This window comes from Setaria italica, chromosome III, assembly GCF_000263155.2.
Source record: "Setaria italica strain Yugu1 chromosome III, Setaria_italica_v2.0, whole genome shotgun sequence".
In the NCBI taxonomy this organism is placed as follows: Eukaryota; Viridiplantae; Streptophyta; class Magnoliopsida; order Poales; family Poaceae; genus Setaria; species Setaria italica.
Genome location: NC_028452.1, coordinates 6446432 through 6472690, shown reverse-complemented (window position 1 = coordinate 6472690; position 26259 = coordinate 6446432). Strand labels below are relative to the sequence as shown.

Genomic DNA, 26259 nt, shown 5'->3' with positions numbered 1-26259 from the left:
GTACCTAAGACGTTTTCGCTAGTCGTATTTTCCTTGAGGAAAAAAAAAAGGAAGTATGATTCCTGAAGCTTGATCAGTTCACATTCTCATTGTTATTTTGCTATCTTGAAACAAGCTTTGCACGAACTGAAAACGGTAATTTCATTCTTATCAAGGACAGTGAAAACGAATTCACAAGTGGTGTTTTAGCAATTTTCATTGTCTGTTTTGCCATGAACTATTTTGTGGTGAGCCGGATCATCCACTGCAACTCAAATACGCGCGCTTTTTTTAGATGAATGCGTGCGCTTTTGAATGGTCTAAGCTTGAATACATGCAGAGAGAGGCGATGCACGAATTTGAAAAAACAATGATTTTTTTAACAGAAAAGGAAGAAGAGAGGACCCGGGAAAAGGAAGCCCACAGGCCGCGGGAGAAATGGAGGAGGATCCTATGCGAATGCGGGGACGCTGCTCCCCGCGCGGCCGCCCACCGCGATCCCGGGCTTTCCCACTCCCCCGATGTCCCCACGAACAGAAACCGGGGCCACGGCCTCCCGGCCACGCGTGGGTCCCACGGGAAGCACGATCGCTCCACTCCAAGGTCCAAAGCCTCCAACCAATCACCACTCCCCTCGCGGTTAACCGCAGCTAATCCTTGCCCTGCGGCGGGTTAAACGCCGCCAGCTCAGCGGCATCGAGCGCCTGCGCGTGGGGCACACGCCGGGGGCATTATGGTAACTGCGCGCTGTTAATCAACGCTCCGCTCTGGAAGAGAAAAACCCACGCCCTCCTCCATTCCTCCCTGGGTTTTGTTTGGGCTTTAGCGCTCGCTCGCGTGCGTGACTGCTGCTGCGCTCCGCCTCCATTCCTTCGCTCGAGAGGCTTCGATCTCCGGCCGCGCTTCGGTAATCCCCGCTGCTCCTCGCCTCCTCTGCTGATTGTTGTTGGTGGATTCGTGATGCGGGGCTTGCGGTTTCGTTTTCTCTTTCTTCGTGATGTGTGTTGGCAATTTCATCACTCTTGCGAAAGAGGGGAGTGGTTACCGATTTGATTTCCAGTTGGTTTTCTCTGACGCCCGGAGATTTTGGTGCGCGAGGACGATCACAGCGTTCTGCTCTGCTGATTCTCCTGCCTCTGTCTTCCTCTCCTCGTTTCCTTCTCCTAACGAAATTTGGCCGTCCGACGGCGCTGTTCGTCTTGACCAACTCCGATCTGTTCGGTCTCTTAGGGGTTCTGAGGGATTCCGGATTCGGTCCATCTTCTGCTTTCATGAGCCGTCCACGGATGCATCTGCGTCGTTCCGGATGCTCGGCCGTTTCACAACCGCGTGTGAAGGATACTACGCGGCTCTTTGTGTTCTGCTGCAGGGACTGCGGTAGTGTTAGCGCTGTTTAGATTGTTTTCGTGCTGTGGGCAGCAGCAACCTGGTAGGTGGTAGCAAAGTCATCAGCGTTCGTTCCTTAGTTCAGCTGTGGAAATCTAGGTCAGCTTTGCGTTCATCTAAAAATGCTGGCAGTGCAATTCGTGGCCACCTGGGAACCAGGCAAGGATGGAGCTAGCTTATCTCAATCTCTCTAAGGCATGGGCTGGGAATGGCATCAGTTTGTCCCATGTTCCCATGGATGGAACATCTTTAAAAACGGGTGGGGATAAGTTTTTTTTTCCAAGTTTTAAAATAATCATATTTCCCTGCGTACATTTCTTTACCTGACAAGTTCATTTATTCATGAACTGGAAACAGAAAAAAAATCAAGGCATAGCTTCAGTTACGTGTTGCATTTAGTTCTTTTGAGTAGCTGGAAACTGATCGCTTTGTTTACTAATTTCCGGAAGAAACTGATCGCATATAGATAGACAGATAGTGATCATCACCTCAGGCTTCCATGTGCCCGTGTAGGTGTGAGCCGTGCCATGTTTTGTGGATCCCAGGTACTTAATTAATTTTCAATTGAGTGGTCTCATTTGTTAGATGGGTGGACATTGACAAGAACGTTTTTGGTTACAAGTTTACGACCTCTTGCTTGAACTCTCAAGTTTTGATCAATGTGGGGGTGCTACTTCGTGTTGTCCATTCTCATTGTCTGTGCTTCGGTTCTGTTCCCAGTTCATTGAATCCAGTTCCCTGGCCTACCTAATAGGAACTGATCTGTAGTTGTTGCGTCTTTTGCAGTTGGACTTGTGATAACCATGTCACAGCCATTTCATCGTGTAGATAATTGATTGTTACAAGGTCTAATCAATTTCATTGTCATCAGTTTTCTAAATATGCAATACAGGTATATTTACCAATTTTGTCTTGAGAAGCCAGCTCATGAAAGCAGAAATTTTGTTTCTCACTAATGCTATCTTGTGTTAATATTTCTAATATAAAATATATTTTTTCCCTAAAATTCGAATGCACATGTTCTTTCTTTTTCAGATGTCTTCTTGAAGTAGTATGTTGCCTTTTAGAAGAAAAGGGTCATTGTCATTCACTCCATATATATTACTATTTGATAGCAGTTTGATGCTTGTCCTGAGCTTCATGACAGTGATGCTGATAAGATCATAACGAAATGATTCCTTGCCTCTTCTTGGTAGCTGCCACCTGCCATTTTTCTGGTCTCTGCCATTTTGCATTTGAATTCTAGTCCCGCTTCTTGCCATTCCTATTTCTAGGATAAGGCTGTGCTTTTCTTGGACGGATTATTGGTAATTGCCATGTTCTATAGAGCAGGCAAGATCTATTTTGCTGGCTAGAGCATTGCATATATTTATTTTTTCCTTTATACAGGTAAGCTTTAGTTACTATTGGGAACTGAAATTCATACCATAACTTGTTATGTCAGCAGTTTATGCATTTCTGCGCTTTAAAGATTTCACTACTTGTTGTTTTCCTTTCTTTCATGGATTGCTTTATTATGAATGTTGGAACGATTTATTCGAATTGTCATAAATATTGTATAGATTTGTGCACGAGATTCTGTTTCTCCCATGCTTACTGTTTTCCTAACAAGGCTAGTTGTGCTCCATGAATCATGCTCTCCCTTTTAACTACTCACTATTTTTCATTGTGAATCTCAATTAGGTGCATCTTAAAGGAGATTTTCATATACTTTGGTGAAGATGAAGAGAACCCGAAGGGCGCAGTCAGGAAAATCCCACTCATGGTGGTGGGATAGCCACATTAGTCCACAAAACTCTAAATGGCTTGCTGAGAATTTAGAAGGTAAGGACTATGATCTTCTATGCTCTCTAAACAACTGACTTGTTGTTATTTGCTATACAGTGTGATTCATAGTGCCTCAGTCATTTTGATTTTAGTACTTAGTATTCACTCTAATTAGGCAAGCCAGATTGTTTTCTGAATATAAGTATTCTTTTAAATTAACAGAAATGGAGAAGCAAGTGAAAGAGGTGCTGGGGCTCATTGGAGAAGGAGAATTCTCTGCAGAAAAGGCAGAGGCGTTTTACCAGCAACAACCTCTGCTTATCACTCATGTGGAGAACTTCCATCGTATGTATCGTGCTCTTGCTGCACGGTATGACAATGTGACTGGAGAACTGCGCAAAAATATTCCATCATCTCTGCAATCACATGGCTCTTTGGGTGTCTCTGAATCAGATTCTGAGACACAGTCTTCCTCATCTCCAGAATCTGACATGCAAGAAAATATACCACAGCAGAAGCAAAAACCTGGACCAGATTACCTTGATGTTTCTGTTGGCTCTGGTGTTAGCTCTGATGTATCGAAGAAGGGGAGTGAAGGTTCCTCGTCATCTTCAGATTCTGATTCAGAGCTTGATGAGGCGAAAGAGGAAAATGGAAGCATTTTTTATGCCCTGAGCCAAAAAATCATTGAGCTAGAAGATGAGCTTCATGAAGCAAGGGTAAAGCTTGAAAAGCATGCACATTGCCAGGGTAATTTTGGTACCAACTCGAAAGTTGCTGAGCATGAGGAAAAACTGCAGACTTCAGATGTGGAATCCAATAACCTTCAGAAAGACCTTGAAGAAAGGGATTCTGCTTTAGAGAGCTTGACAGAAGTTGATAGTGAAAAGGAAGCAGTCGAAGCTGTGCTGTTGGAGCACAAACATGAGATCGAAGTGCTGAAGGGAGCAATGGCCTCAGCTGCTAAGCAGTTTGAGGTTGAATTGGCACATCGTGATCTTGAAATTGATAAGTGCAAGCGTGAGCTTGGAGTAGTCTCAGAGAAGTGTTTGCATGATAAGTCTACTCTTGAGGATGAACATAGAAGGCTCCAGGGAGTCATCAAGAATATGGAAGGTGACCTAGCAAAAATGTCACAGGAGAAATTGCAGCTAGAGTCTCGGATTGAAGAACTTGAGCAGGCAGCTCACAGCTTAGAACGTTCAGCGTCCGAGATAGTGAAGCTGCAAGAAGTAATAAGGAATACACAAGCAGAACTAGAAAAGGTTACAGAGGAGAAAGAAGTGCTCAAGGAACGTGCTAACGAATTTGAGCAGCTTTGTAGGGCCCTTAAGATTTCAGGTACAGAGGTTGCAATGCTACCAGAAACCATCAAGAACCTGGAAGCCCAGCTAGAAAGAGCCTTGGAAGAAAACTCAATACTTCAAGACCGGATCAAGGAGCTGGAGCAGGTTATGTCCGATTCTTTGGAGAAACATTCGCGTGAGCAGTCCTGTCTTACTTCTGATCTTTTAAAGTTATCTGAAGCGAATACTTCTCTTGAAGACAAATTGTCCTCTGTGGCAGCAGAGCTCATGCAAGTCTATGCTGACAAGGAAGAAGAATCTCTCAATAGTGAGAATCAAATTTCTGTGCTCAATCAAGATATTGCTGATTTCAGGAGCAAGCTCGAATTATTATCATCTGAGAAAGCCAAAGTTGATGATAAGTTGGCCAATCTGCTAGCTCATATTACCACTCGTGATGAAAAGATGAAGCAGATGGACGCCCACCTGAATCAGCTTCAGTCTGAACATGCCAAGCTGATGGCGGAGTCTGACTCTGCACGCAAATCCTTGTCAGAGGTGCGTGCCCGGGTTTCTGAGCTGGAGGAAGAGGTCGAGAAGCAGAAACTTGTGATATCCGAGAGCGCAGAGGGAAAGCGGGAGGCCATCAGGCAGTTGTGCTTCTCCATTGAACATTACCGCAGCGGGTATCAGCAGCTGCGGCAGCTGCTGCAAGGCCACAGGAGGCCGATGGTGATGGCAACCTGATAAATGAACAATATCAGTTTGCCAATGAAATGCACACTCGCATGTCTTTGGTTCTGTTCTATATGCAGCTTTATTCTTTCACAACTTCTGCCGTGCAGCTTCAGTTATTAAGTATTATGTGGTATGTGCGTAAAATGTAATGGGGTGGGATAATCGTGTCGTTCCTTTGTACTCCTTTGAATTTTGTTCTTGTTGTCAGCTATTGAATATTATGAATGTCATGCTATGCGTGATCTTTGATCTTTGTAAGCTATTCAATTTTCAGAATGTTATGCTAGGCATCATCTCTGAACTTTTCAGCTATTCAGTTACTAACAAATGTTGTCAACAACTGAATCCATGACATGTGAACTCTGTTTCCAATCTTTATGTGTCTGGCAGAAGCATCGGTTTGACTCTTCTGAGTTCCGACTGCAAAGGAGTCGGTTCGTATCCAAAGCTCTGAACTCACACTGATGCTGAAGTTGACCTTGTACAAGCCAGACCTAACTTCTTTGAAAGTCTCGTGTTTTCTGATGTACTAAGTCAGACCTAACTGATGTACTGGAAGACCCATATTTCTGAACAGACTTTTGGAGATTAGCTGAAGTTGCTAACATGGAGGACCGACGCGAGCATGTCCTGCCATGTAAAGCATAGTGCATTTTTTTAGGGAAAAAACCAATTTAAACCAGGGAATGAAATCCGGCTGGTCCTCAAATTTCACAGGTCTAAGACTGGAAGACATAATCTCGCCGGAGTGATGGAAAAATTTAGTTCATTTTCCCTTCCAAATAAGTTGTGGAAGAAGAATACATAAGGCTGATGTTGTGTTTTCGTTTGTGGAATCCGTATCTTTTGGTATTGGATTTTCATTAGCGATGCCGATGCTTGGCCTCTCGCACCCCACTTCCTACACCAGCAGCCCGCCCACCCGCCTCCAGCAGCCGCGCCGAAGCCGGCCCCCGCGTCGCGCTCTCTCCCTCCCCTTCCCTCCTCTCTCTCTCCACTCCTACTCCGCAAACCCTAGGCGCCACCTGTCACCAGCCGTCGGTCGACAGCCGCCACTGGCAGATCCACCTCCCCTGAACCCGGATCTACACATCCCTAGCGTGGAGGTCCCTTCCCCGACGATGACCACCGCATCCCTCCTCTTGCTGCCCCTTCCGCTGCCGGTGGGCGAGCGGCGAGGGTGGCCGCGTCCCTCCCCGACTGTCAGGTCTATCGGAGGCGGCACCCCGTGCGCCGCTGCCCGTGACTGGCCGGGTGGCCGCCTGCACCGCCACCCCCACCCTCCTAACCCCTCTCTGGTGGTTGCGCCATCTTCCGCCGGTGGTGGGATCGGGCAACTGACTATTTGGCAGCATTCTTTGCCTCCTTCGCGCCCGGCGGTCCCCGGGCTCCTGGTGGCAGCAGTGACTTCTGGGGAGGGAACGAGGTGTAGGCGAAAGCCTTGTGCCTGCTTGCGGGTCAATGACAGCGACGCCCCCGAGCGCCGCTTCCCTTCTTGAAGGCGTCATTCTTTCCCCTTTTCCCTCCCCTACGGTGAGCTTCCGAGTGAAAGCCTTGACCATGTTGGTTGGATGACGACAGCGCCAGTGGCGTCGCTCCCTTCCTGGAGGCATCGTCTTGGAAGCTCAGCGGGTTCTTGCTGCCGTCACTGCTGGGATCGTTGCTGAACGCCACCCTCGGTCGTCTCCGAGCGGCAGGGTCCTTATGGTGGTCGTTTGTTCTCCTTGGGAAATGTCTTCTTCTACGCTTGCCTTTGTTTCGATTCGCCCACCTAACTCGGGTTGCTTAGGTCGTCATCGTCTGGCGGATGCTTTGCCACCCCCTCTTCTCTAGCGGATGCTTTGCTGCCGTCATTGGTTGCTTCGGGCGGATGCTTTGCCGCCGTGGTCGTGCTGGTTGGGTGGATGCTTTGCCACCGTTGTTGTGTTCGGGCGGATGCTTTGCCCCCGTGAGCCTGATGTTTGGGTGGATGATTTGCCACCGTTGCAGTTCTGAGACCTTTAGCACCCTTATCGAGGTTGTATCTTTTGGCATGTTTAGGAGAGTGGCTGTGTTTAGGTTTGTGGGTTCAAAGTGTGCTTCCTCTTTGTTGCTTGGAGTCATGTGGTGGTTGTTTGTGTGTTTCTTCAGTGTTTCTTTTTCTTTGGTCCTTTGTGCTCTCGTACAGGTCAAGCTCTGTTTGGCTTCATCAAGATTGTGTATGTAGACTGCTTTCTTCTTAATTGAAAGGTGCTAAGGCACTCAAGAAAAAAAAAATAGTGATGCCGATAGAGAAATGCATAAGCTTATTTGCCACATGAAACTTGTTTGCAGGAAGCCAGGAAACCTGCTTGAATGCAACCATGTTAGGAATAGCGCAGTTTGGAAGTCTGTCAGCTTGTTTCCTGTTGTGGTAGTAATGTGAGGGCGTGAGGCTCCAAGAACAAACTATTGACTTTGTATAAGCTATGTATTGGGTTTGGTACCAACTCATGCCAAGATTGAAGAAACTAGGTCTTGATGTAGACCACTGGCTAGAGGTATACTGTTCCTTGACTTGAAATGAAGAGAACCGGCGCGTCAATTTGTATATACGTCAAGTGTGATGTGTCAACTGTTACTCAACAGAATTCATTTGGCCGGAACAGTTCGTCACAACAAAATGGCGTAAATTCGACTCTAAATGGAGTGAATTCGGTTTCAGAAGGCATATACAACTCGCAGTTCACCAAAAGAAATGAAGTTTCTTGTTGTGTGAAAAGGGGAAGGAAAATATATATATGTGCGGGAATGTGAATCAGCTTCCAAGTCATAAACTAATACTTCTGTTTTTAAGCTTTCAGCACATGGGAAGACGGCCTTTTCCAAGCTGGCCAGGGCATCAAGGGGTGAATTGCTCACATGTCAAAAGAGGACCAAAAGCAAGGGCTCATGAGATGACAACCATATTCATTCACACTACCAAACCTCTCCTTTTCCTGGCAGGCCAGCCAAACCCCTCTTTCTTGAATAAAAAGGATCTTCACCAAACAGCACAAGTAGGGGTAAAGCAAGGAACCTTGTTAGCAAAATTATTGATCCTTTGCATCTTGCAAAGGTTGCCATCATGCTAATGATGTGTGTACTAATGTTCCAACAAAGAAATAGAGAAATAGTACTTTTCTCTTTGATCAATGCTCTATGCAGTAGTTATGCTCTCCACGCAGTTACAGCTAAAAAAAATGCCCTCGAGAGTTTACCTCACTGTCATAAGGCACATGATCTGCTCCGGTAGTATAAACCAAAGAAGCTTAAGACAAAGAGAAGCATTGGATCCATGACCAAATGAAGCCCCATAACTCTCATGGAAACTAGGCCAGCAAAATAAACTAACTAGTGGCACACGTACGACAGGCTAAGCGGTAAGCGCCACCTCAGCTCAACCGTCGGATCACGCTGGCGATGCTGATCCCGCGGTCGAGGGATGGTTTCGCTGTGCTCACGGCAGGGCACATGGTCAACTGATCCACATGGTGTGTTGAGTTCTTCTAGTTGGCTGTTCCCTGCCATCTTTTCTTTGCTCTCCCATGGAAATGAGGCCAAGAAGAAGACCACCGACCCAGTGAGGCTACCTGCCAACCCTTTTGTTGGCTTGTGTTCCTCTATTATGAGACCCAACTTTCAAGCAACCACTTTGGTCAAACCTCCCCATAATACTCTATGGTTACATTAATTATGTCCAGTCATGTTCAAGGAACACAGTCACACACTCACATCCGATCCATCCGGCCGGTTTGTGAGTGCGGAAAAAACAGTGCTCGCACGTTTGAGTGAAGGTGGTATCTGGTATATTCCACCGGATTTTAAATTGGATGAACATGTGATGAAAAAGGTTGTTCAATTTGAGTTCTTGTTTTACTGGAAACCAAGACCACAGGTCCACAGTAGATGCTAGCCATTCAAATTTCCTGCTCAGGCAACATCATACACGCTGGGCCGAACTGCATAGGATTTTTCTCGACAAATACAGATGAACTTCTAGTTTTTTTTCCCCAAAATAAAAATACAGGCCTTGACATCCAAGTAGTAAATGTCTTTTGAGATTTAAGCTAGACCTTCTTATCTTTTATATCTTTTCAGTTGTAGACAACATTAGTAATGGCGTCATTCTGCCGTCTCATTGGTACCCACTTTCAGGCACTTCACGTCACTAGATTTGTTGCTATCAATTACTAACTCATTATCCTTAATAGCACAGAGTCCTTGGCGATATCTACAGTCATCTCCCAAGCATCATGTACAACGTCTAATGGCTGATACCATTATTACTTTAGCACAAATCACGCGCGACAATGGATGGGTGAGTATGCTTTTAGCTAGGTGGAGAAAAAAAATCAACACGACAAAAAAAAAGACGTTCTATACGCGATAATGCGTAGAAAAATGGCTAGACAATCAAAAGAAATTGTGCACTAGGATAGAAAAAAATATTTTACGCAGGAAAAAAGATCAACATGTGCTTACACGACAGCTCAAATGGTATTTTTTCATGAAACTTTTAATTACACGACAACTCTCGTGTGAGTCGTACCGTTTTTATCACCATTCAGTTAATGTTTCATTTGATAAAATCTATGCTACACATAGAATATGCAATTCGAGGAAAGAAAAGTAGGCTATTCCCATAAAAAAAAACTTTAAAAAATTAGCAAGGTAATTACTGCAAGTCAATACTCTCCCATACCGTCATGCCCTTCTAATCACTTTTCTCACCGACGGCGACCGACCAGCCATATAAGATACAGAAGCGAAGCGAACCGCCCCTCTCGTCTCCCTCCTCCCCGTCCCTGATTCGCGAGACCAGAGGGGCACGAGCGCCACCGCCCTGATCCCGCCCGCTCCTACCCAGATCTCACCGCCATTGCTGCCGCCCTGCCCAGATTCGCGCCCTCCTCGCCCAGATCCGAACGTGGTTCTGATTTCCCTAGCCGACACAGGAGCGGTAGGTCTGACCCGGCGCGACCTGTCTCTTGGTGCTTGCTGGTGTGGCTTGCTGATCAAAATGGGGTATTTCTCCGCTGCAGGTGCTCCGGGCGGCGTGATTCCAGCGGTTTGATTGGAAAGTTTTGATCTTTGGGGGGCGTTCGTTGGTTTGCTTGTCGGTGGTGGTGCGTTTGGAGAGCGGCGGAGATGGGCGTCGGCGGGGAGAAGTTCCAGCTGGGGACGGTGGGGGCGCTGAGCCTCTCGGTGGTGTCCTCCGTCTCCATTGTCATCTGCAACAAAGCGCTCATGAGCTCCCTAGGCTTCAACTTCGGTGCGAGATCTGACTGTTTACTGCCTCTCAGTGTAGTGATTTATTACATGTATGCTCGTGCTGTATGCTCTATGATTCGCGTAGATCTGTTTGCTCCATTGGGATTGTATTTCTGCTGCATGAGATGTGTGAGCAAGGTTCAAAACTTCAGATGATGTTGAAGGGGTTAGCTTCAGTGATAAGTTTGACAGAGGACTAGGAGTGCAATTTATCTCTGTCGAATCTTTGAGCTATCGCCATCGCCAGTTAGTGCCATTTGATTGTGAATAGCGGAATACGTGTGGTCTTGTAGCTAACTTGCTTTTATTTGAAGCTTTGATGGGCTGATGGCTGTGGATGTTCTTGGATTAGATTTACTTGTCTGTAGTTGGTGAGTGAGGTTGGGTATCATGTCATGGTTGCTTTTTGCTTAGGTTGCTTGAACTGAGGGAGAGTATCCTTGTTTGCTCTGGTGCTGCATTTGAATTGCATCTAGTTAACTTTGACTTGTGCTTTTATTATCAATAATGTAGGTTGACTTTTTACTGATAATTTGACTAAGGCCTTTATTGCCTTGACTTGCATTGCAAAACTACATATCACAAAATACAATAGGATATTAGAAAACTTTATTAGATAACAATACTGGAGCATGCAATGCTGATTTGAGTGACTTCTAATTTTTGTGAAATATGTGATTGTGTGTCGCAGCCACTACCTTGACGAGCTGGCATCTGCTGGTTACATTCTGCTCCCTACATGTAGCATTATGGATGAAATTCTTCGAGCATAAGCCTTTCGATTCAAGAACTGTCATGGGTTTTGGAGTGCTTAACGGAATCTCCATTGGGCTCCTCAACTTGAGTCTTGGCTTCAACTCTGTTGGGTTCTACCAGGTAAATAGCTATCTTCTTAATGTAATTCTTGTACCAGTCAGAATTTCCTAGTTATTTCACTCCAGTCCTGCGATTATTACTTGTCTGGTACTACAGCAGTAATACATTTTCGAGAGGTGGTAGTACACCTACAGTTACTCGTGTGCAGGTCAAAAGATATCTTCTCATTATTGTGTGCCATCCACTCTCCTTGTGCTAGAAACATTATTTAGGTTACTTTGACTAGAGTTTCGACATTTTCTGTAAGGATTTATTGCAGTTGAATAATTGGTGTCCCCCTTCCTTCGATAATAATCAATCCACCTAACTGATGCTGAAATGTTCTTTTATGTCTAGATGACTAAGCTGGCGATCATTCCGTGCACTGTCATTTTAGAGACACTTTTCTTCAGGAAGAAGTTCAGGTTTGTGTTCGATACATTTTATGCATCTTTTCCACAATATTTTTATCTAACTTTTTTCTGACTCTACACTGCAGCCGGAGTATCCAGATGTCCCTTTCTGTGCTCCTTCTTGGTGTTGGTGTTGCAACGGTCACCGATCTGCAACTAAATGCTGTGGGATCCACACTGTCCCTGCTGGCAATTATCACGACTTGCATTGCTCAAATTGTATCCTTTCAGCAGCAGCTCCTATTTCTCTTCCATAAAATGAAATTTAAGGGTTAAATATTGTGTTGACTTGAGTAGGATGTGCACATACACAGTTACATTTCATGTGGTTAGGTTAGCGTTGTCCAAGTATACTACAAGGCCAACAGCGCTAGCTTATATTCACATCAATAAATGAGATAAAATCTGCCAGTTCAACACAAGTACCGGTCCTTCTAAATAAACAGAAGGCTGCCATGACTATCTTTCACTTTGCCAGTTCACAAGTACTTGTCAATGCACTTGTATTTGGTCCTGATATGCAGTCCTTTTGCCCTTGTTGTAGAACTCCATTGCATTTGAGTTTCTCTGCTATGTGTTCACGAATTCCTTGCTGTGTATTCACGTAATCCTTAACTGGTCATCAGATGACAAACACTATTCAGAAGAAGTTCAAGGTTTCATCAACCCAACTGCTCTACCAGTCTTGCCCTTACCAATCACTGACCCTGTTTCTCATTGGCCCCTTCCTTGATGGCTTTTTGACTAACCAAAATGTCTTTGCTTTTAATTACACATCTCAAGTTGTGGTAAGTAGTGAGACATCTTTAGCAGACATATTCCAACAGTGTTCTGTCATATTCTAACTTCTCTTATTTCATTTGCAGTTTTTCATTGTGTTGTCATGCTTGATATCTGTCTCAGTGAACTTCAGCACTTTTCTCGTGATCGGAAAGACATCTCCTGTTACTTACCAAGTCCTGGGCCATCTGAAAACATGCCTTGTTCTTACCTTTGGTTATGTTTTGCTTCACGATCCATTTAGCTGGAGAAACATACTTGGAATCCTAATTGCAGTAGTTGGAATGGTTTTATATTCATACTTCTGCACAGTGGAGACACAGCAAAAAAACACTGAAGTCTCCCCACAACAGGTAACTTTCTCATGTGCTGAGCAATTTCAGTACGTACCATTAACTTTTGCTGCCCTTCAGAACTTGCCACCCTACCTCACTGTCAATGAGTGGCAAATCCTAAAAGGTGCATGAATTTAGCAGTAAATACTGAATTTTCTTTGTGTGGTTTGTTACATCTTTACAACAGATATGGAACAGATCAAAATATGCTTAGCTTAAGTTGCAAAAGTGTGATAATTGACCTTTTAAGCAACTTCAACATGTATTGACTCCATGCCCAAATTCATTTCTCTTGTACCTAATCACTACTGTGTTTCCTTAATTGCAGGTGAAAGAAAGCGAGGCAGCCCCTTTGATCTCAGACTCTTTGAGCAAAGTTGAAAACGGGGGTGGTGTTGCTGATGACGAGCCTCTTAAGGTACCCATGTGGAGCTCAAAGTATTCGCGGGAGTGAAAATTTCATCCTCTTGACGATGGCATCATACAGGATTCAATTTAGTAGGCAGATAGTAGGGTTGGAAGCCAACCCAGAGTGTAATGAATGTTTCAGTTACATTTTTGGGCTTCTTTAGCGTCGCTTATTACTAGCGGTGAATGGATCTGTTTCTCTGGAGGACCTTTACCTTCGGAGCCGCAGGTCTACCTTGAAACTAGACAGCAGATATTGTATGATTGTATCTGGATATGCTCCAAATCTTCTTACTGTAACTTCCCTGGACATGCCTATATCCAAAGATAGACTCCATTCTTTTTGTACCAAAGATCCAGATAACCAGAGTTGTGCATAGGTTCTAGTTTGTGCTGTTAGTTAATATTCACCTTGGACCCTGTTATGCAAGTGTTGTATATTTAAAGTCATTTAAGAAAACATCCATTTTCCTTTAGTTTTCCATTTAAGACTTCCGTTGTTGAGCTGCACGTTAACTGATTATCATTTCTTGATGATCCATACAGAAGTATGTTACTACTGATACAATGCTTCAAAGGAATTTTTCAAAATTTGGTCATTACAGTGTCAAGGTCAATTTGGTATTTTGTGAAAACATGTAACGCAAATCGTACACGTCTGGCCAGCAGTTTCAGCATTTTCCATTACATATTCTACAAAACCCACATAAACCCAAAAACTGTCCACTCCCAAACTTCTGCAACGGATAGTAAACACCAAAACTCCAGTCCGGTCAAAATGCGACGCTGAGGATCCTATGTTTCATCTTTCTCCACTTTTCTCGTATTACACTGAAGTTCATTTCAGACCATGCACAAGAAAGAATGCACTGGATCCTCAGATGTCTGAGGTTCTAGTATAACAAGCTACACATCCAAGAAAACTGACTGTTGAGCATCTCTTGTTGGTGTTCCTATCAGTGTAGAAATTAGTGGACAACATGACATCTCATTGTGGATAGGTCACTCGACCTTTGCAACTCCACCCTCTGGCAGGCTACTATCTGCAACTGCTTCTCGCACAAACCTGCAAAGCAGAATGGTGTGGTGTCAACACGTTTTCAACAAGTTGTTCTGCACGATAGTATCGCTGGTTAGCAAATATCCTTGCTCATACATCATGATAAAAATGGAAGATTGCAGTGGTGCTGATGTTAACTAAGCTTGCTAATATTTTCAACCTCACTGTCTTGAGAAGCTATAATTCCCAGAATTACAGATGCTGACTCTTAAATAGTGGTGATACCATATGGTCCTATATGGATAGGGAGGTTTTGGACCAAATCAACAGGATTATCAATTTTTTAAGACACCAGAACCACTTATTATTCACCCTAGAATCCCATAAATAAATTAAATACGTAGAACTTACCTTGTCAACTTTTCTTGAGATGACTGTAGGACATAGATTGCAAGGATGAAGGACAGAACAAGCCCTGCACGTTTGAGTGACAAAAGTAATTAGGATCCGGCAAATTTATGCCTATATCAGAACAAATGATATCATAAATTGTTTGGTCAGTTGTTCATAGGATAAGATAAGCTCATACCAATGCAAAAGCTATCTGAATTAACCAATGAACTCACCAGATCCAAATAACACGTAAAACCCTCCAGCAACATCTATCTCTGACTGCTCTTCCCTGAATAAATTAAAAATATGAATTCAAGTGTTACGGCTTTCTTCAAAGTTGACAAAGGCTACTGCAGAAGGGTACATTTATAAACATTCAGAAAAGGGGCAGATAAAATTATTACCATGTATATCTAACAAGAACATATTTTGGCCAATTCTGTAGATCCCAGAAATTCTTCTTTATGTCAGGATGAACTTCTACATCTGCCAGTGAATGAAACGGTCAGTGGGTAGGATACTAAATTGACCATGTCAGCAAAAAAAGCATATCACAAAATTTTACTTCAAATGAAGTTTCCAGTCTCATAGTATAAAAAGGAGAGAGAGAACAAGATGTGGTAAAAGAGATGATTCATTTCATTATGATGTTTGCAAGCCTTGGAAATTAACATGTCTATAGCATTCAAAACTTGCCCAGTAGAACCAGCAATTGTTAATGCAGGCAAATCAATATTTGTGAGTTGAGACAGAGACTGCATGATTAGCGCACACAAATGGTTGACAACAGCAAAAGAACAACTTTGCACTAACTTAAATATTCAAAAGTTACACATAGGGCAATGATAAAAGCCCCCATCACTAGCGTTTAGTTGACAAATCTAGAACCTAGACATAATTTTAGGGGGCAAAAACTTTTAAAAATTAGTATAAATGGCATTCACAAAAATGAAATATAACAAGAACAGACAATACATTACGTACAGTGGTGAGGCATGTCCACAACTTTAGCTGTTACCCCAAGTAGATCATTTCCAGAGTACTTCTGTAAAATCCACATGAATATGCTATTAAACCCAGGAAGGCAAACGGTCCACAAGGATTGTGTAAACAAAAGTCCAGCAACGAGTATATTCCTCACCAAATGGAAATCAATCATTGGAACTTCGGAGGTTTTGCGATTTATAACATAAAGCCAAGGAATATGGAACTTTTCATGTCCAATTTGAAATGTTCTGCATAGTTATATCAGGTAAGACAAACACATTTCTGAAAATATGGTCTCATTAGTCATTACAAAAACATAATTGAAGCAAAAGCATAACAAGCGATGCAACCCTATCGTTGTCATTTATTTTTATTTCCTAATCAAATTCAGTAAATTTTAAGACAAGGGTCAAGTTCTATTGCAATTACAGAGGAATTATAAACATATTTCTTACGGGCTTTTGCCCAGAATCTTCTGAAGGTTTTCTAAGACATATCTATATATTCCAAATCCTCTCAACCACATTCATCCAGTGACACGTGGCTAAGTCATTCCAGGATCTTAATTTTACGCAAACACATGAAGCATGAATCAGACCTAAATGCATTGGTGATTATTTACTCACAGCAAACCTACAATCATGCTACAACCAACAATTCGTCCAATCAAAAGTACAAGATAAGCTTGAGTTCAACATTTCCCATTTTTGCATCTAGTAGCTTTAGAAAATATTCAACTCGGCAACAACAAAATAATAACCACGAGCAGTTCGCACAATCGCACTAAATATCGCATGACACTTATGTATAATTCAACTATTGTAGTCTCATGCATGCTGATTCTGCAGTATTTGAGGGAGATGGTACTCACATCTTGTACGGATCAGCACCAGTGAACCCGGTTGGCTTTGGGATCGGCATCAGCACCTGCACAAGAAACATCAACCAAATCACCAAACCTCCCCATAAGAAAAAAGCCCGGATATGGAACCCTCGAGCTGTTCTAATAGCTCTAGCCTCACCTCCCGATTGACCGCGAAGGCCGGACAGTGGCGGCCTACCACGTCGAACCACACCGATCTCGACTGGAAGACAGCGGGAAAAAAAAAGCACAGATCAGGCACACGCGAACCGGAATAGCTCTAGGATCGCTGCTCTTGAGAAAGGGTTGAGGTTGATTGGATTACACCGTGGTACTGGCCGGCGCGGAACATCGGGACGATGTCGCCGGGGCGGTAGGCGGCGGCGAAGGTTAGGAGATACGAGCATAGGAGGAAAAGGAGGGCGAGGAGGAGGCCGCGCGGGGTGGATGTGGTGCTCCGGCGAGCGGCCATGGTGGTGGCGCGGTGGTCGCCGGAGTTGGGAGTGGCCGGTCAGGACGGGCACGACGAATGGGTGGGTTGCGCCAGATCTGGCAAGACCTCTTGGGCTTTGACTAATCGTGGCTCTGTCAGTTTGGGCCTCCAAATGTTCAGCCCAATCAATTAATATCAAGCCCAATTCTGATATTGTTGCCGGGGCTATAAAGATTTGGCTACACGCGTTGAAACGTGTAAAGCCGTAAAAGGGTTGTCGAGTTTTCAATTCTCGGCACGCGCCGACATCGTGCAATTTTGTTCTACTGCCAGCCCGAGCGTTGCGATGGAACAAACACTAAGTTTAGTGGTAGGTTAAACAAATCGTGGGATCACATATAAAGTAATCCTTTCATTTTAAATTGTAAGTTGTTTTAGTTTTTTCTAGGTACATAGGACTCGTTTGGGAGTGTTGTGGCCGTGGCTAAAATGGTTCCGGCTGTGGCTTCTTTGGTGGAGCAGCTTTTTTTGACTCCAGCTTGTCTGGTTGGAGAAACGTTTGGCAAAATGGATGCTCCTTGCTATTTAAAATGGATAGAAATGTGAAATATCCACAATACCCTTCGTTAGGTTTCTTTCACTTTTTCCTGCTTTCTCCGTATTTCTTTTTTCTCCCTTCTTTTTTATTTCTCTTTCCTTCTTTTTTATTTCTCTTTCCTCACCCCTTTCTCTCCTTATCCACAGTGCCGCCCCAGCATCTTTGCTCCACCGCCGGTCCAAGCACCTCCGCCGCTAGCGTCTCTGCTCCACCGCCACCTCTAGAGCTTCCTCCCTCCACCAACCCCCACTGCTTCCGCTCCCGGCGCCGCAATCCGCCGGTCCCACCACGCCTCCCTCCGTCTCACGTCCCACGGCCTCAACACCGCCTCCCTCCACCTCGCGCCCAGCGCTGCTAGCCCACTGGCCCCCACTCCTCTGCTCCACGTGGCGGCCCGCACCTCTGTCCCGCGCCGTCGTCACCATACGCCTCAGGTCAGCCGGCATCGTCCACGACGTTGGCCCCCTTGAGTCCGCTCCTCAGCGCACGCCGTCGGCCCGTGCCCCAGCACCGCCACCCGCAAGTCTCGTATTCATTCTCTGCCCCCTCCTTCCTACCCTCGGCGGCCCGCTGTTGCTGCCACTGCTGCCAGGAGGATGGCCGACGTCCTGTCTCCGGAGGCCTGGCACACCCGCCAATGGCGCAGGGCCATCGAATACCACGCCGCCTTGCTCGCCGACCACCTTGCCCAGGGCATCCTTGCGCCGGTCTCCCGCATCGTCTGCCTCGGCAGCACGCCGGAGGCGCTCGCCATGCGGGAGCTCGGGGTTGTTGCCATCCACAAGAAGAGCTCTCTGTCGCTCGTCGTCGCCAGTCACGACACCCGCCTACCCTTCAACACCAACTCCGTCAACTTCGTCTTCGCCGGCCGCGCTCTCGACACCACCAAGCGCCCGACCGACCTCGCCGCCGAGGTCGCACACAGGGGCAGCGCGGGGCGCTCCGCTCCAGCCGCCGCCCGCATCCAATCCCCCTCCTTCACCTCTCTATTTTGAAGAAAGGAGAAGCCTTTTCCCGTTTAACCCCCTCCCTTCCCTCCTTTTTTCACCCGAGCCCCCTCTCTTCAAAATTTGGAATGCGGGTTGATTCCATGAAAATTGAGGGACTTTTTTTGCAAAATAACTATGACGTACGAAAAAACTGGGCAGAAACCTTACTTGCTTTAATATTACTAGCAAATATGCCCGTGCGTTGCTACGGGTGAAAGTTATATAGATATGTTATGTGCTATTTTGATATCTTATGAAATCATTTAAACATAAGACATCAAAATAGCCAGCATGAGAAGGCACAATTGTTTTACATGGGCGTAGCCTGCCCTATAACTGTGCGTGGAAATTTTGGTCAAGAATGAGCCTTGTCTTCTATTTCTACCACATCAGGGTGAAATCACCCTCAGGCCCGTCTAGTAGCCAGCGCATCGTCGTCCCTGAATCGCTTGGCTACAGGCTCGCCAACGCCGAACAAAACTCACCAGTGAGAAGCATGAAACCCTAGCACATTTGATCCCTCCTCCACTTTTCACGATTGAAAGAGCGACGACGCGAGCGGAGGCCGACATTGGCGCATATCGGATACAACGACAGTACAAGCTGAGGCTCGTCATCTACGAAGTCGTCCCCTCCATCCTTCCCGGTTTATATAAAATTCAAAAGTTTTTGTATCATGGTGACATGACATGTGTAGTTTCATTAGATCATATTTTTCTTACACATGACCCATCGTGACATAGTCTACAATTGCTGCGGTAGAGGGTGGGAGGATCAATTGGGTAGTGCATGCGGTCGCACGCATCGGCATAGATATTCACTTCATCTTTCCAACGTTTAATTGAAGTATAGATTGCACAATCATCGCAAGCTAACGCATGGTCTGGTGCTTAGCTCCCTGTCTGTGAATTCTAAAATCCTGCGTGGGTGAACGGTTTTTGCCGTTTTTTTCTCCGTAAGCTTTACTCGCTTTTTAATATTATAGGTAAAGATATAGGTAGAGATAAGATTACTCAGCATTATCGAAAAAGAAAATACTTCAATTTAGAACTAGCGGGGAAGTTCTTTATACCTTTGACTTGTACGTGTCATAGGATAGATTTCCAGTACAAGCAAGAAAGGAAGAAGACGGACTCCTCCTATAATTCCACCATCAGTAGCCAACAACTAGGCTACTCAATACCCAAGCGCAGGGTGCAATATACAACTCACCAAACAGGACGTAGGGTATTACGCTACTCTTGTGGTTCAAACCTGTATAAATCTGTATCTTATGTCCTCGCTTTTACCTTCAAGTTCTAGGTCTGGTGATTCTTCACCAACCAATCTACTACTCCGAATACTCCCGTGGTAGGTTGCCCGGTTTAAACACCGACCATAGCTACCAAGTATCAAATTTTTAGAAAGCTGATTAAAATTTCACGCCTATTCACGTTATATGCATGTCATACCTACCCAGTTTCAACAAAGACACAAGGAAGACGGAAGACATTTTCATTTCATCTTCGCAAAAAAAATTCTTTTGCATACTTTGATCGAGGATCCAGGGAGGAGCATTATAACAAAATGCACAGGCTAGAACCTTTTTGTTGTTGTGAAATAAGGCTTTGTGTTATCCAAGAAGATTTAGAGAAGATTTTTTCCCCCTCCGTGCGAAATGCAGAGTGAAAAATGCCCTTTGGCACTAAGAAGTGAAAATTACACTATTGTTGCCCGTAATTCTTGCTTCTCGAAGATGTTTGGATGCAACTTTTTTTAAGATACGGTTTTGAATTTTATAACCCTTTTAGAACTTTTCTGTTGTGAAAATGATATTTAGGACTTCAATCTATGTTTTATTTGACATTACTTGTAATTTCATATTTTGATACAACTAATAAGTGTACATTCTTTTTCTGCATACAAGATAATCTCTACTATTATTAAAGCAAGTACCAGAACCGGAAGAAAATGAAAACACCTCCCTTCCACTAAACCGGCGCACCCTCCCATTGAACCGTCGTCTAACAGGGTTAAAAACCGGCCACCCTCCCTGTTGAACCGGCACACCTGTGAAAGCCCCCACCCTCCCACGGTCCCACCGAACCAGCACACCACGTGGAAAAAAAAAGTGAAAACCAACCACTAAAATCCCCAAAAACTTAGGCTTGGGCAAAGGCAGCTCGAAGCCACAACCAGAGGTTCTGCTGGAAGAGGTCCCACCATCTGGGATACATTTTGTCTATATTTTAGGAGCACATTTTGTTATATTTGATCGGATTCAGGAGACACCCTGCAAAACTCCCACTATCATATGTATCATACAATATATATAGACACATACATTTTATTATTATTACATTTTAGTATTACTATATAATAAAAAGTTCTTCGCTAGAAAAAATGCATCCATATATAATATCACAATTTTTTAATTTGTATATCTAATTTTCAAACATTAGGGATCAAGAACAAAGTATGTATGAAAAGTCCAATACTACTAAAATAAAAAAATTTACATAACACGATAAAAAATATGGTGTGCTACACGACATAATAAAAATCATCGCGCGCTAAGCAACGTCGTTTCGTCGTAGCAACGCATGAATAAATTGAAAAAAATCATTCTAGAAAGAGCATACTTTTTGCTTGAGATATTTTCCCAAGAAACCAACACTTTATATGGATATATATGAGATATAGCCAAGGTATCAAGCATTATCCAAAAGAAAGATACCCAAGACTATCGAGAAAATTCTTTTATACGAGAACTTCTGGCGGGTAAAATTTCACATCAATTCACTCTATACCTACCAAGTATACATACCAACAAAAAGAAATAAAATTCTCCTTTCTTCCCACATTTACAGCCAGAAAAATAATAGGAAATAAATAGGAAATCGGGAAAACTCTAAAAATAAAACCCCTCCACTACTATCACTCTCTTCCTCTCTTCTTTCCCCTTCCAATGGAGTCCTGTAGCTTCCGCCCCGCCACCGCGCCTTCCCCCTTCCCCTCGGCGCCCTCCTCCTCGTCTTCATCCCCGCGCGCCCCGTGCCCCAATCTCCGGTTTCCTGTGAGCACCTCCTTCCTCCGCTCGTATTACCCTAATTTCTCGATTTTTTTTCTGATTTTTTTGGGGGTAATTTCTTACAGAGACCAAGAAACGGGAGACAGGTTGGGGTGCGGCGGAGGGCGTCCGGATTTGATGCCTTCCCGCCCCTCCCTGGCAAGGTCTTCGTTGATGAGGTGTGTTCCGTGGTTTTTTCTTTGCGCTATTCTGATTTCATGGATAAAGATGGCATTTTCGTGGTTAGTGTTGTATTTGTTTCAAGAAACTTGCCCTACTCTAGGCGCAACAAATGTGGGCAATCAGCTGCGTTGGTGCGAGTTCCAAAGTAAAATTTTCGCTTCTATTTTGAAAATCAGTACCATCGTCTTGTTCCTCTGTTAATCTTTTGTGCGCTTAGCTCTGATTATTTGCAACGCCTTTAGATTAGAATTAGACTCTTCCTTTCGTTTCAGTGCATTAGTTACCAAATTCCATGTAAAAAGGGCAATTGATTGGATGTATGAAAGCTGGATCCTTCAAGTGAATGCTTGTCCAGTATATGTGGCTCATGTTCAGTTTCATCTCTAGCCTAGCCTAATTTGCTTGCGACTACGAGGAATTGCTGTTGTTGTATATGTGTTCTCAGGCTAGGTGTCTGAGCGAGCTAGTACAGATATCTATCAAGGTGCATTTTGGCCCATATGCATTTTTGTCACAGGAATCAAACTGTTCTTGTAAATTTCCAGCATTCCAAATATGTCCTTGTTTTATATAAATTTGTCCTGGAGCTTCTCATGGGATTGAGCACTGGGCAGTTAGGCTTCTTCTTGAGATCCTTTTTTAGTTGTGTTTCATGGAGTTTCTCCATAGCTCTGGATTAGTAACGTGCTATAAAATTGAAACCACATCAAGCACTATTCAATATCAGTCCATCAAAATACTTCCTAGGTCAGGAGTTACATTTTCATGTTGTGAGTCACAGGTTAAAACTATGTTTTTTTTTTGGTTTATTAGGCAATTGGAGCTGAATATGGGGAAGGCTTCGAAACATTTCGGATGGATGGACCACTCAAGATCGATGTGGTAACTATATATCATCTTAAGTTGGTTTGACATATCAGATCATATGTATTTAGTGCCTAACAAGATTTCTACGGTGTTAATTTTTGTTATAAAATTTCTTCACGTTTCAGGATTACCTGAATGAAAAATTGCAAGAATGCTTCCTTCAAAGGATAAGGCATGCCATGAAGCCGGATGAAGCGTTTGGTCTAATTTTTTCGTGGGATAATGTCATTGTGAGTTTTCTTTTGGTGTTACAGTGCATCAAATTTTGTGTTCTAAATGCCATCTTGGAATTTTCTTGGCTATAACTGTGAACTGCAGGAATAATGCAAACAAAGTTTATTTACACTGGACATATTTCAACTTTTATTTGGTTCGGTGCACCTCTTGGTGTTGTTTGCACTTCATTTGTACATTTATGCTTGTATGTATAGTTTACAATATGTCATTGCTATATGGGTTATTGTGTCATTGATTGATTGACATGTGATGTCCCTATCTATTCTTTTAGGCTGATACAGACTCGCTAAAGTTGGATGCTTGGAGACAGCTTGCTTTGGAGGAAGGTATATTTGTAAGCAACTTTGTGTATTTTTGTAGGACACCACTGCTATGTGACTCTGTTTCTTTATGCGAGAATGGAAATTACAGACACCATTTCCTATTTGTATAAATTCATGTCTTCCTTTCCATATACTCAATACTGGTTTCCATTGAGTTCAGTATTGTCTAGTATAAGCACATAAATGGTTAGCGCTCTTTTGGACTGAAATATTGCAAGGGAAGGAAGGGGTGTTGTACGAACAATGCAGGTTGATGTTCATAGTTTATAGGTTTCCAGTTGTGACATCAAGTTTTGATGCTAATAGCTACATTATGGACCAATTTACGGACAAAGTATTGGATATGCAGTCAGCTTCTTTATGCAGTTAAAAATGATCATATTGTCATGCAGAGGTAGTTGTCCTTAATGGGATTTTTGTTATGCTCTGCAAATATTTATTCTACAAAGAGTCAGTGCACCTGTTCTTCTCACATTGGCTTTCCTACAATGTTGATCCAGGAAGAACACTTGACACTTGAATTTGGATTTCAGTTTGATTCATGATGCTATATCTGAAGTCTAATAGCACCATCTTCCGTTCTGGGCATTTACTTTAGCTTACTATAAATAATAATATGGGCTTACTGCTCTGAAAGGTCAAAACTGTCTTATAAGCTTGTAATAAGTTATTGAATTGATGTTTATCTCAATGTTCATCCTTGTGGTGTGTGTTGGTGTTCCAATCCAACCGACCGGTGTTGTTTTCTTGTGTGCTGCCCAGTCAAGGTCTCTTCTTCTTTTTAATATAATCGGCAGCTTTTCTGCCTGGTTCGTTAAAGAAAAGGATGCTACCTTGATATACTCCCCAATGTTCTTTGTCTCATGCAGGGAAGGATATCTCCAAGTGCTGCTCATGTCCGAAAGAGTATCCTTCATGGTGCTGCTGACCATGTTCTTAGAAAGGTGTGACTTTATTGCATGTGTCATATGCTGTATCCATTGAATTCATCACCATTTCTGCATCATCAATCGATGCGTCATTTTGAAACTCGAATCTGCCACTTAATTATCTCAACAGAAAACAAAGGGAAAAGAAAACGCATACTCTCACTTGGTATATCTTCTTTTTTCGATTCTGTTCGGAACTGACTGGTTTATACTTGTGCCCATCCAGGTTTTGTATTGGGCAAGAGAGGAAGATAAAATGGAAAAACTGAAAGCACGCCTTATAGAGCTATACTACGAAAACCTGTTCAAAGTAATTTCTTTACTGTTTTGTGCAAACAGTGTTGCTTAATTTACAATATTATCATATCTTAATTGTTCATTTTGTTCAGCTGGATACGCCCGTAGAAGGGTTGAGAGAATGGTTGGATGCTGTTCAGACAGCCGGGATACCCTGTGCTGTCGCATCATCCCTTGACAGGAGATGCATGATCGAAGCTCTGGATCGTATGGCGCTAAGCAAATATTTCAAGGTCATTTGATCCACCATTTAAGCTTTCTAAGGTTTACTGAATACTGTTGCATGAAAAGCGTGCTTCTTAGCAATGTCGATTTGATTCACTTTGGTTGTTGATTGCAGGCGATTGTGACTGATGAAGATGACATGGAGTCGATAGCAAATAGGTTTCTGTCAGCTTCTATGAAGGCATGCTTCTTTTCCACCACCACTAATTGTTGAGCTGTGTGTTGGGAGTATACTGGTCACATGTTTGCTGTTCTTTTTTTGCCCCCTCCGCAGTTGGATCGTAAACCCTCAAAGTGTGTGGTGTTTGAGGACGACCCAAGAGGCGTCACGGCTGCTCACAACTGTACCATGATGGCAGTCGCACTGATCGGTGCTCATCCAGCGTACGCAGCTGCCCTTTGAAGCCTGTGATTCTATTCCTCTTGGATCTTAACTGGGTACTAACTCTGATTACTTGTAGGTATGAGCTGGTACAGGCCGACCTTGCGATCGCAAAGTACAGCGAGCTCTCAGTGATCAACCTCAGGAGGCTGTTTGCTAACAAGGGGATAAGCTTCATGGACCTACAGAAACAGATAATCGAGAAGGCGCCTCCCAAGAGGAGGCTGACAGTAGACACCATCTTCTGATTGATTCTTCCCTTTTGGCTCCTGTCTGCCAGTATTGAACAGCCAGAGCCAGCCGCAGCCCGGTCGTTCCGTGCTGTTGTATATAAAGATAGTGCTGATGTAGGTTATCTGCCCTGTATACCCCTTGGCCTGACTAAATGTGGTAGTTGTATCGTGATGACATCCATGAAGAGAACTGCTGCAACAATGCTGATGTTGTTGCAAGCTGGCATTGCCCGATTTATTCATCATCTATATCTAGTTACGGTATGAAGAATGGACGTGGTCGAAGGATCTGCACCGGTATTTGAAGCACTAGTATGAACACCACAATAATTTAATTTACGAGCAAAATGAAAAAGAAAGAAAGTAATAATGAGACAAAGAATGAAAGAACTACTGCAACCAGAACAAACTAGAAAAAGCCGCGTTATATTCTTTGGTACGGTGCCCAACTTTGGCACAGTAAAAGTTGGTCAGAATGGGCCTTGCTACACAATCCTCTGAATAGAAAAATTCAGACTCTGTTGTTTTAGTGGCTTGTAGTCCACCAAGTCGATTCCCTCCCACCAAGTTTGATGTTGCAAATTCTTTGCACAAGGTTGTGGAGTGCCTTCAAGATCAATACAATGAACTGGTATCAAGTATGCTGCGCCGCAGACCGGCCACATGACGAGTGAGTCGTTGGAGACTTGGAGGTGCCCATGGCAAAGGCGGATCGGAGCTGTCAGAAATCTAGACATATTTCGGTATATTTTAATTTCAAAAATAAATTATCATGAATATATTGAGTGACTCGGTGACAGCATGATATGTGCAAGTGTTCAAGTTTAATCTCCTAGTAAACAAGAACAAACAGAATCTAAAGAGATTCAGGATGTACACTAGGGCAGGGCTAGTGATAGAGGCACCAGATGCGTCGTTACCATCTGGATTAGTCATACTAATCGTGGGATGGGCTTAGTCGATGTAATCGTTCGGTCGCTGGGTCGTAGAGGAAGTAACCGAACAGGGAGCGAGCAATCACGTCAAACGCTCCTCAAAAATCTTATTGCCTGTC

At 43.8% G+C, this 26259-nt stretch overlaps 4 protein-coding genes across 8 annotated transcripts; 3 read left to right on the top strand and 1 right to left on the bottom strand.

The window, feature by feature from the left end:
* Window positions 1-86: 86 nt before the first annotated feature.
* LOC101780636 (protein NETWORKED 4B) lies at window positions 87-5468 on the top strand. 4 transcript variants are annotated; one of them, XM_022824989.1, is made up of 4 exons: window positions 87-886; window positions 2152-2211; window positions 3049-3189; window positions 3355-5468. In XM_022824989.1, exons 3-4 carry the CDS (start codon window positions 3087-3089, stop codon window positions 5163-5165), a joined length of 1914 nt encoding a protein of 637 aa, XP_022680724.1. In that variant the 5' UTR covers window positions 87-886; window positions 2152-2211; window positions 3049-3086; the 3' UTR covers window positions 5166-5468. The 4 variants fall into 4 exon arrangements, with proteins under 4 accessions (XP_022680724.1, XP_004960793.1, XP_022680726.1 ...); XM_004960736.2 differs by lacking the exon at window positions 2152-2211; XM_022824991.1 differs by lacking the exons at window positions 87-886; window positions 2152-2211 and adding an exon at window positions 2238-2257.
* A 4461-nt stretch (window positions 5469-9929) lies between these two features.
* LOC101779568 (UDP-xylose transporter 3) lies at window positions 9930-13694 on the top strand. Of its 2 annotated transcripts, none has more exons than XM_004960734.3 (8): window positions 9930-10116; window positions 10199-10428; window positions 11119-11303; window positions 11640-11707; window positions 11782-11914; window positions 12322-12483; window positions 12562-12828; window positions 13139-13694. In XM_004960734.3, the coding sequence occupies exons 2-8, from the start codon at window positions 10305-10307 to the stop codon at window positions 13262-13264; spliced, it is 1065 nt and encodes a 354-aa protein (XP_004960791.1). In that variant the 5' UTR covers window positions 9930-10116; window positions 10199-10304; the 3' UTR covers window positions 13265-13694. The 2 variants fall into 2 exon arrangements, with proteins under 2 accessions (XP_004960791.1, XP_004960792.1); XM_004960735.3 differs by having other exon boundaries at window positions 9930-10120.
* A 92-nt stretch (window positions 13695-13786) lies between these two features.
* LOC101779166 lies at window positions 13787-17018 on the bottom strand. The gene is made up of 9 exons (XM_004960733.3): window positions 16786-17018; window positions 16621-16683; window positions 16470-16525; window positions 15753-15846; window positions 15596-15656; window positions 15016-15097; window positions 14845-14900; window positions 14630-14693; window positions 13787-14284 (listed from the first exon to the last, which is right to left on the bottom strand). The coding sequence occupies exons 1-9, from the start codon at window positions 16930-16932 to the stop codon at window positions 14221-14223; spliced, it is 687 nt and encodes a 228-aa protein (XP_004960790.1). The 5' UTR covers window positions 16933-17018; the 3' UTR covers window positions 13787-14220.
* Window positions 17019-21393: 4375 nt separating this feature from the next.
* Window positions 21394-25469, top strand: LOC101778755 (5-amino-6-(5-phospho-D-ribitylamino)uracil phosphatase, chloroplastic). The gene is given in 12 exon segments (XM_012844273.2): window positions 21394-21535; window positions 21616-21708; window positions 22526-22594; window positions 22705-22809; window positions 23088-23142; window positions 24009-24019; window positions 24021-24083; window positions 24295-24378; window positions 24458-24598; window positions 24706-24771; window positions 24865-24974; window positions 25052-25469. Coding segments are annotated over 12 exon segments (1074 nt in total). The 5' UTR covers window positions 21394-21427; the 3' UTR covers window positions 25221-25469.
* Window positions 25470-26259: the final 790 nt, after the last annotated feature.

Excerpts from the sequence above, each read along its gene's own strand:
- LOC101779568 (XM_004960734.3), top strand. The coding sequence starts at position 10,305 with ATGGGCGTCGGCGGGGAGAAGTTCCAGCTGGGGACGGTGGGGGCGCTG. Across the intron at positions 12,484-12,561 it reads ATTACACATCTCAAGTTGTG|TTTTTCATTGTGTTGTCATG; the intron begins GTAAGTAGTGAG and ends TTTCATTTGCAG. Across the intron at positions 12,829-13,138 it reads CTGAAGTCTCCCCACAACAG|GTGAAAGAAAGCGAGGCAGC; the intron begins GTAACTTTCTCA and ends CCTTAATTGCAG.
- LOC101780636 (XM_004960736.2), top strand. The coding sequence starts at position 3,087 with ATGAAGAGAACCCGAAGGGCGCAGTCAGGAAAATCCCACTCATGGTGG. Across the intron at positions 3,190-3,354 it reads GCTTGCTGAGAATTTAGAAG|AAATGGAGAAGCAAGTGAAA; the intron begins GTAAGGACTATG and ends TTAAATTAACAG.
- LOC101779166 (XM_004960733.3), bottom strand. The coding sequence starts at position 16,932 with ATGGCCGCTCGCCGGAGCACCACATCCACCCCGCGCGGCCTCCTCCTC. Across the intron at positions 15,847-16,469 it reads GGTGCTGATCCGTACAAGAT|AACATTTCAAATTGGACATG; the intron begins GTGAGTACCATC and ends ATAACTATGCAG. Across the intron at positions 14,285-14,629 it reads TCTCAAGAAAAGTTGACAAG|GTTTGTGCGAGAAGCAGTTG; the intron begins GTAAGTTCTACG and ends TCTGCTTTGCAG.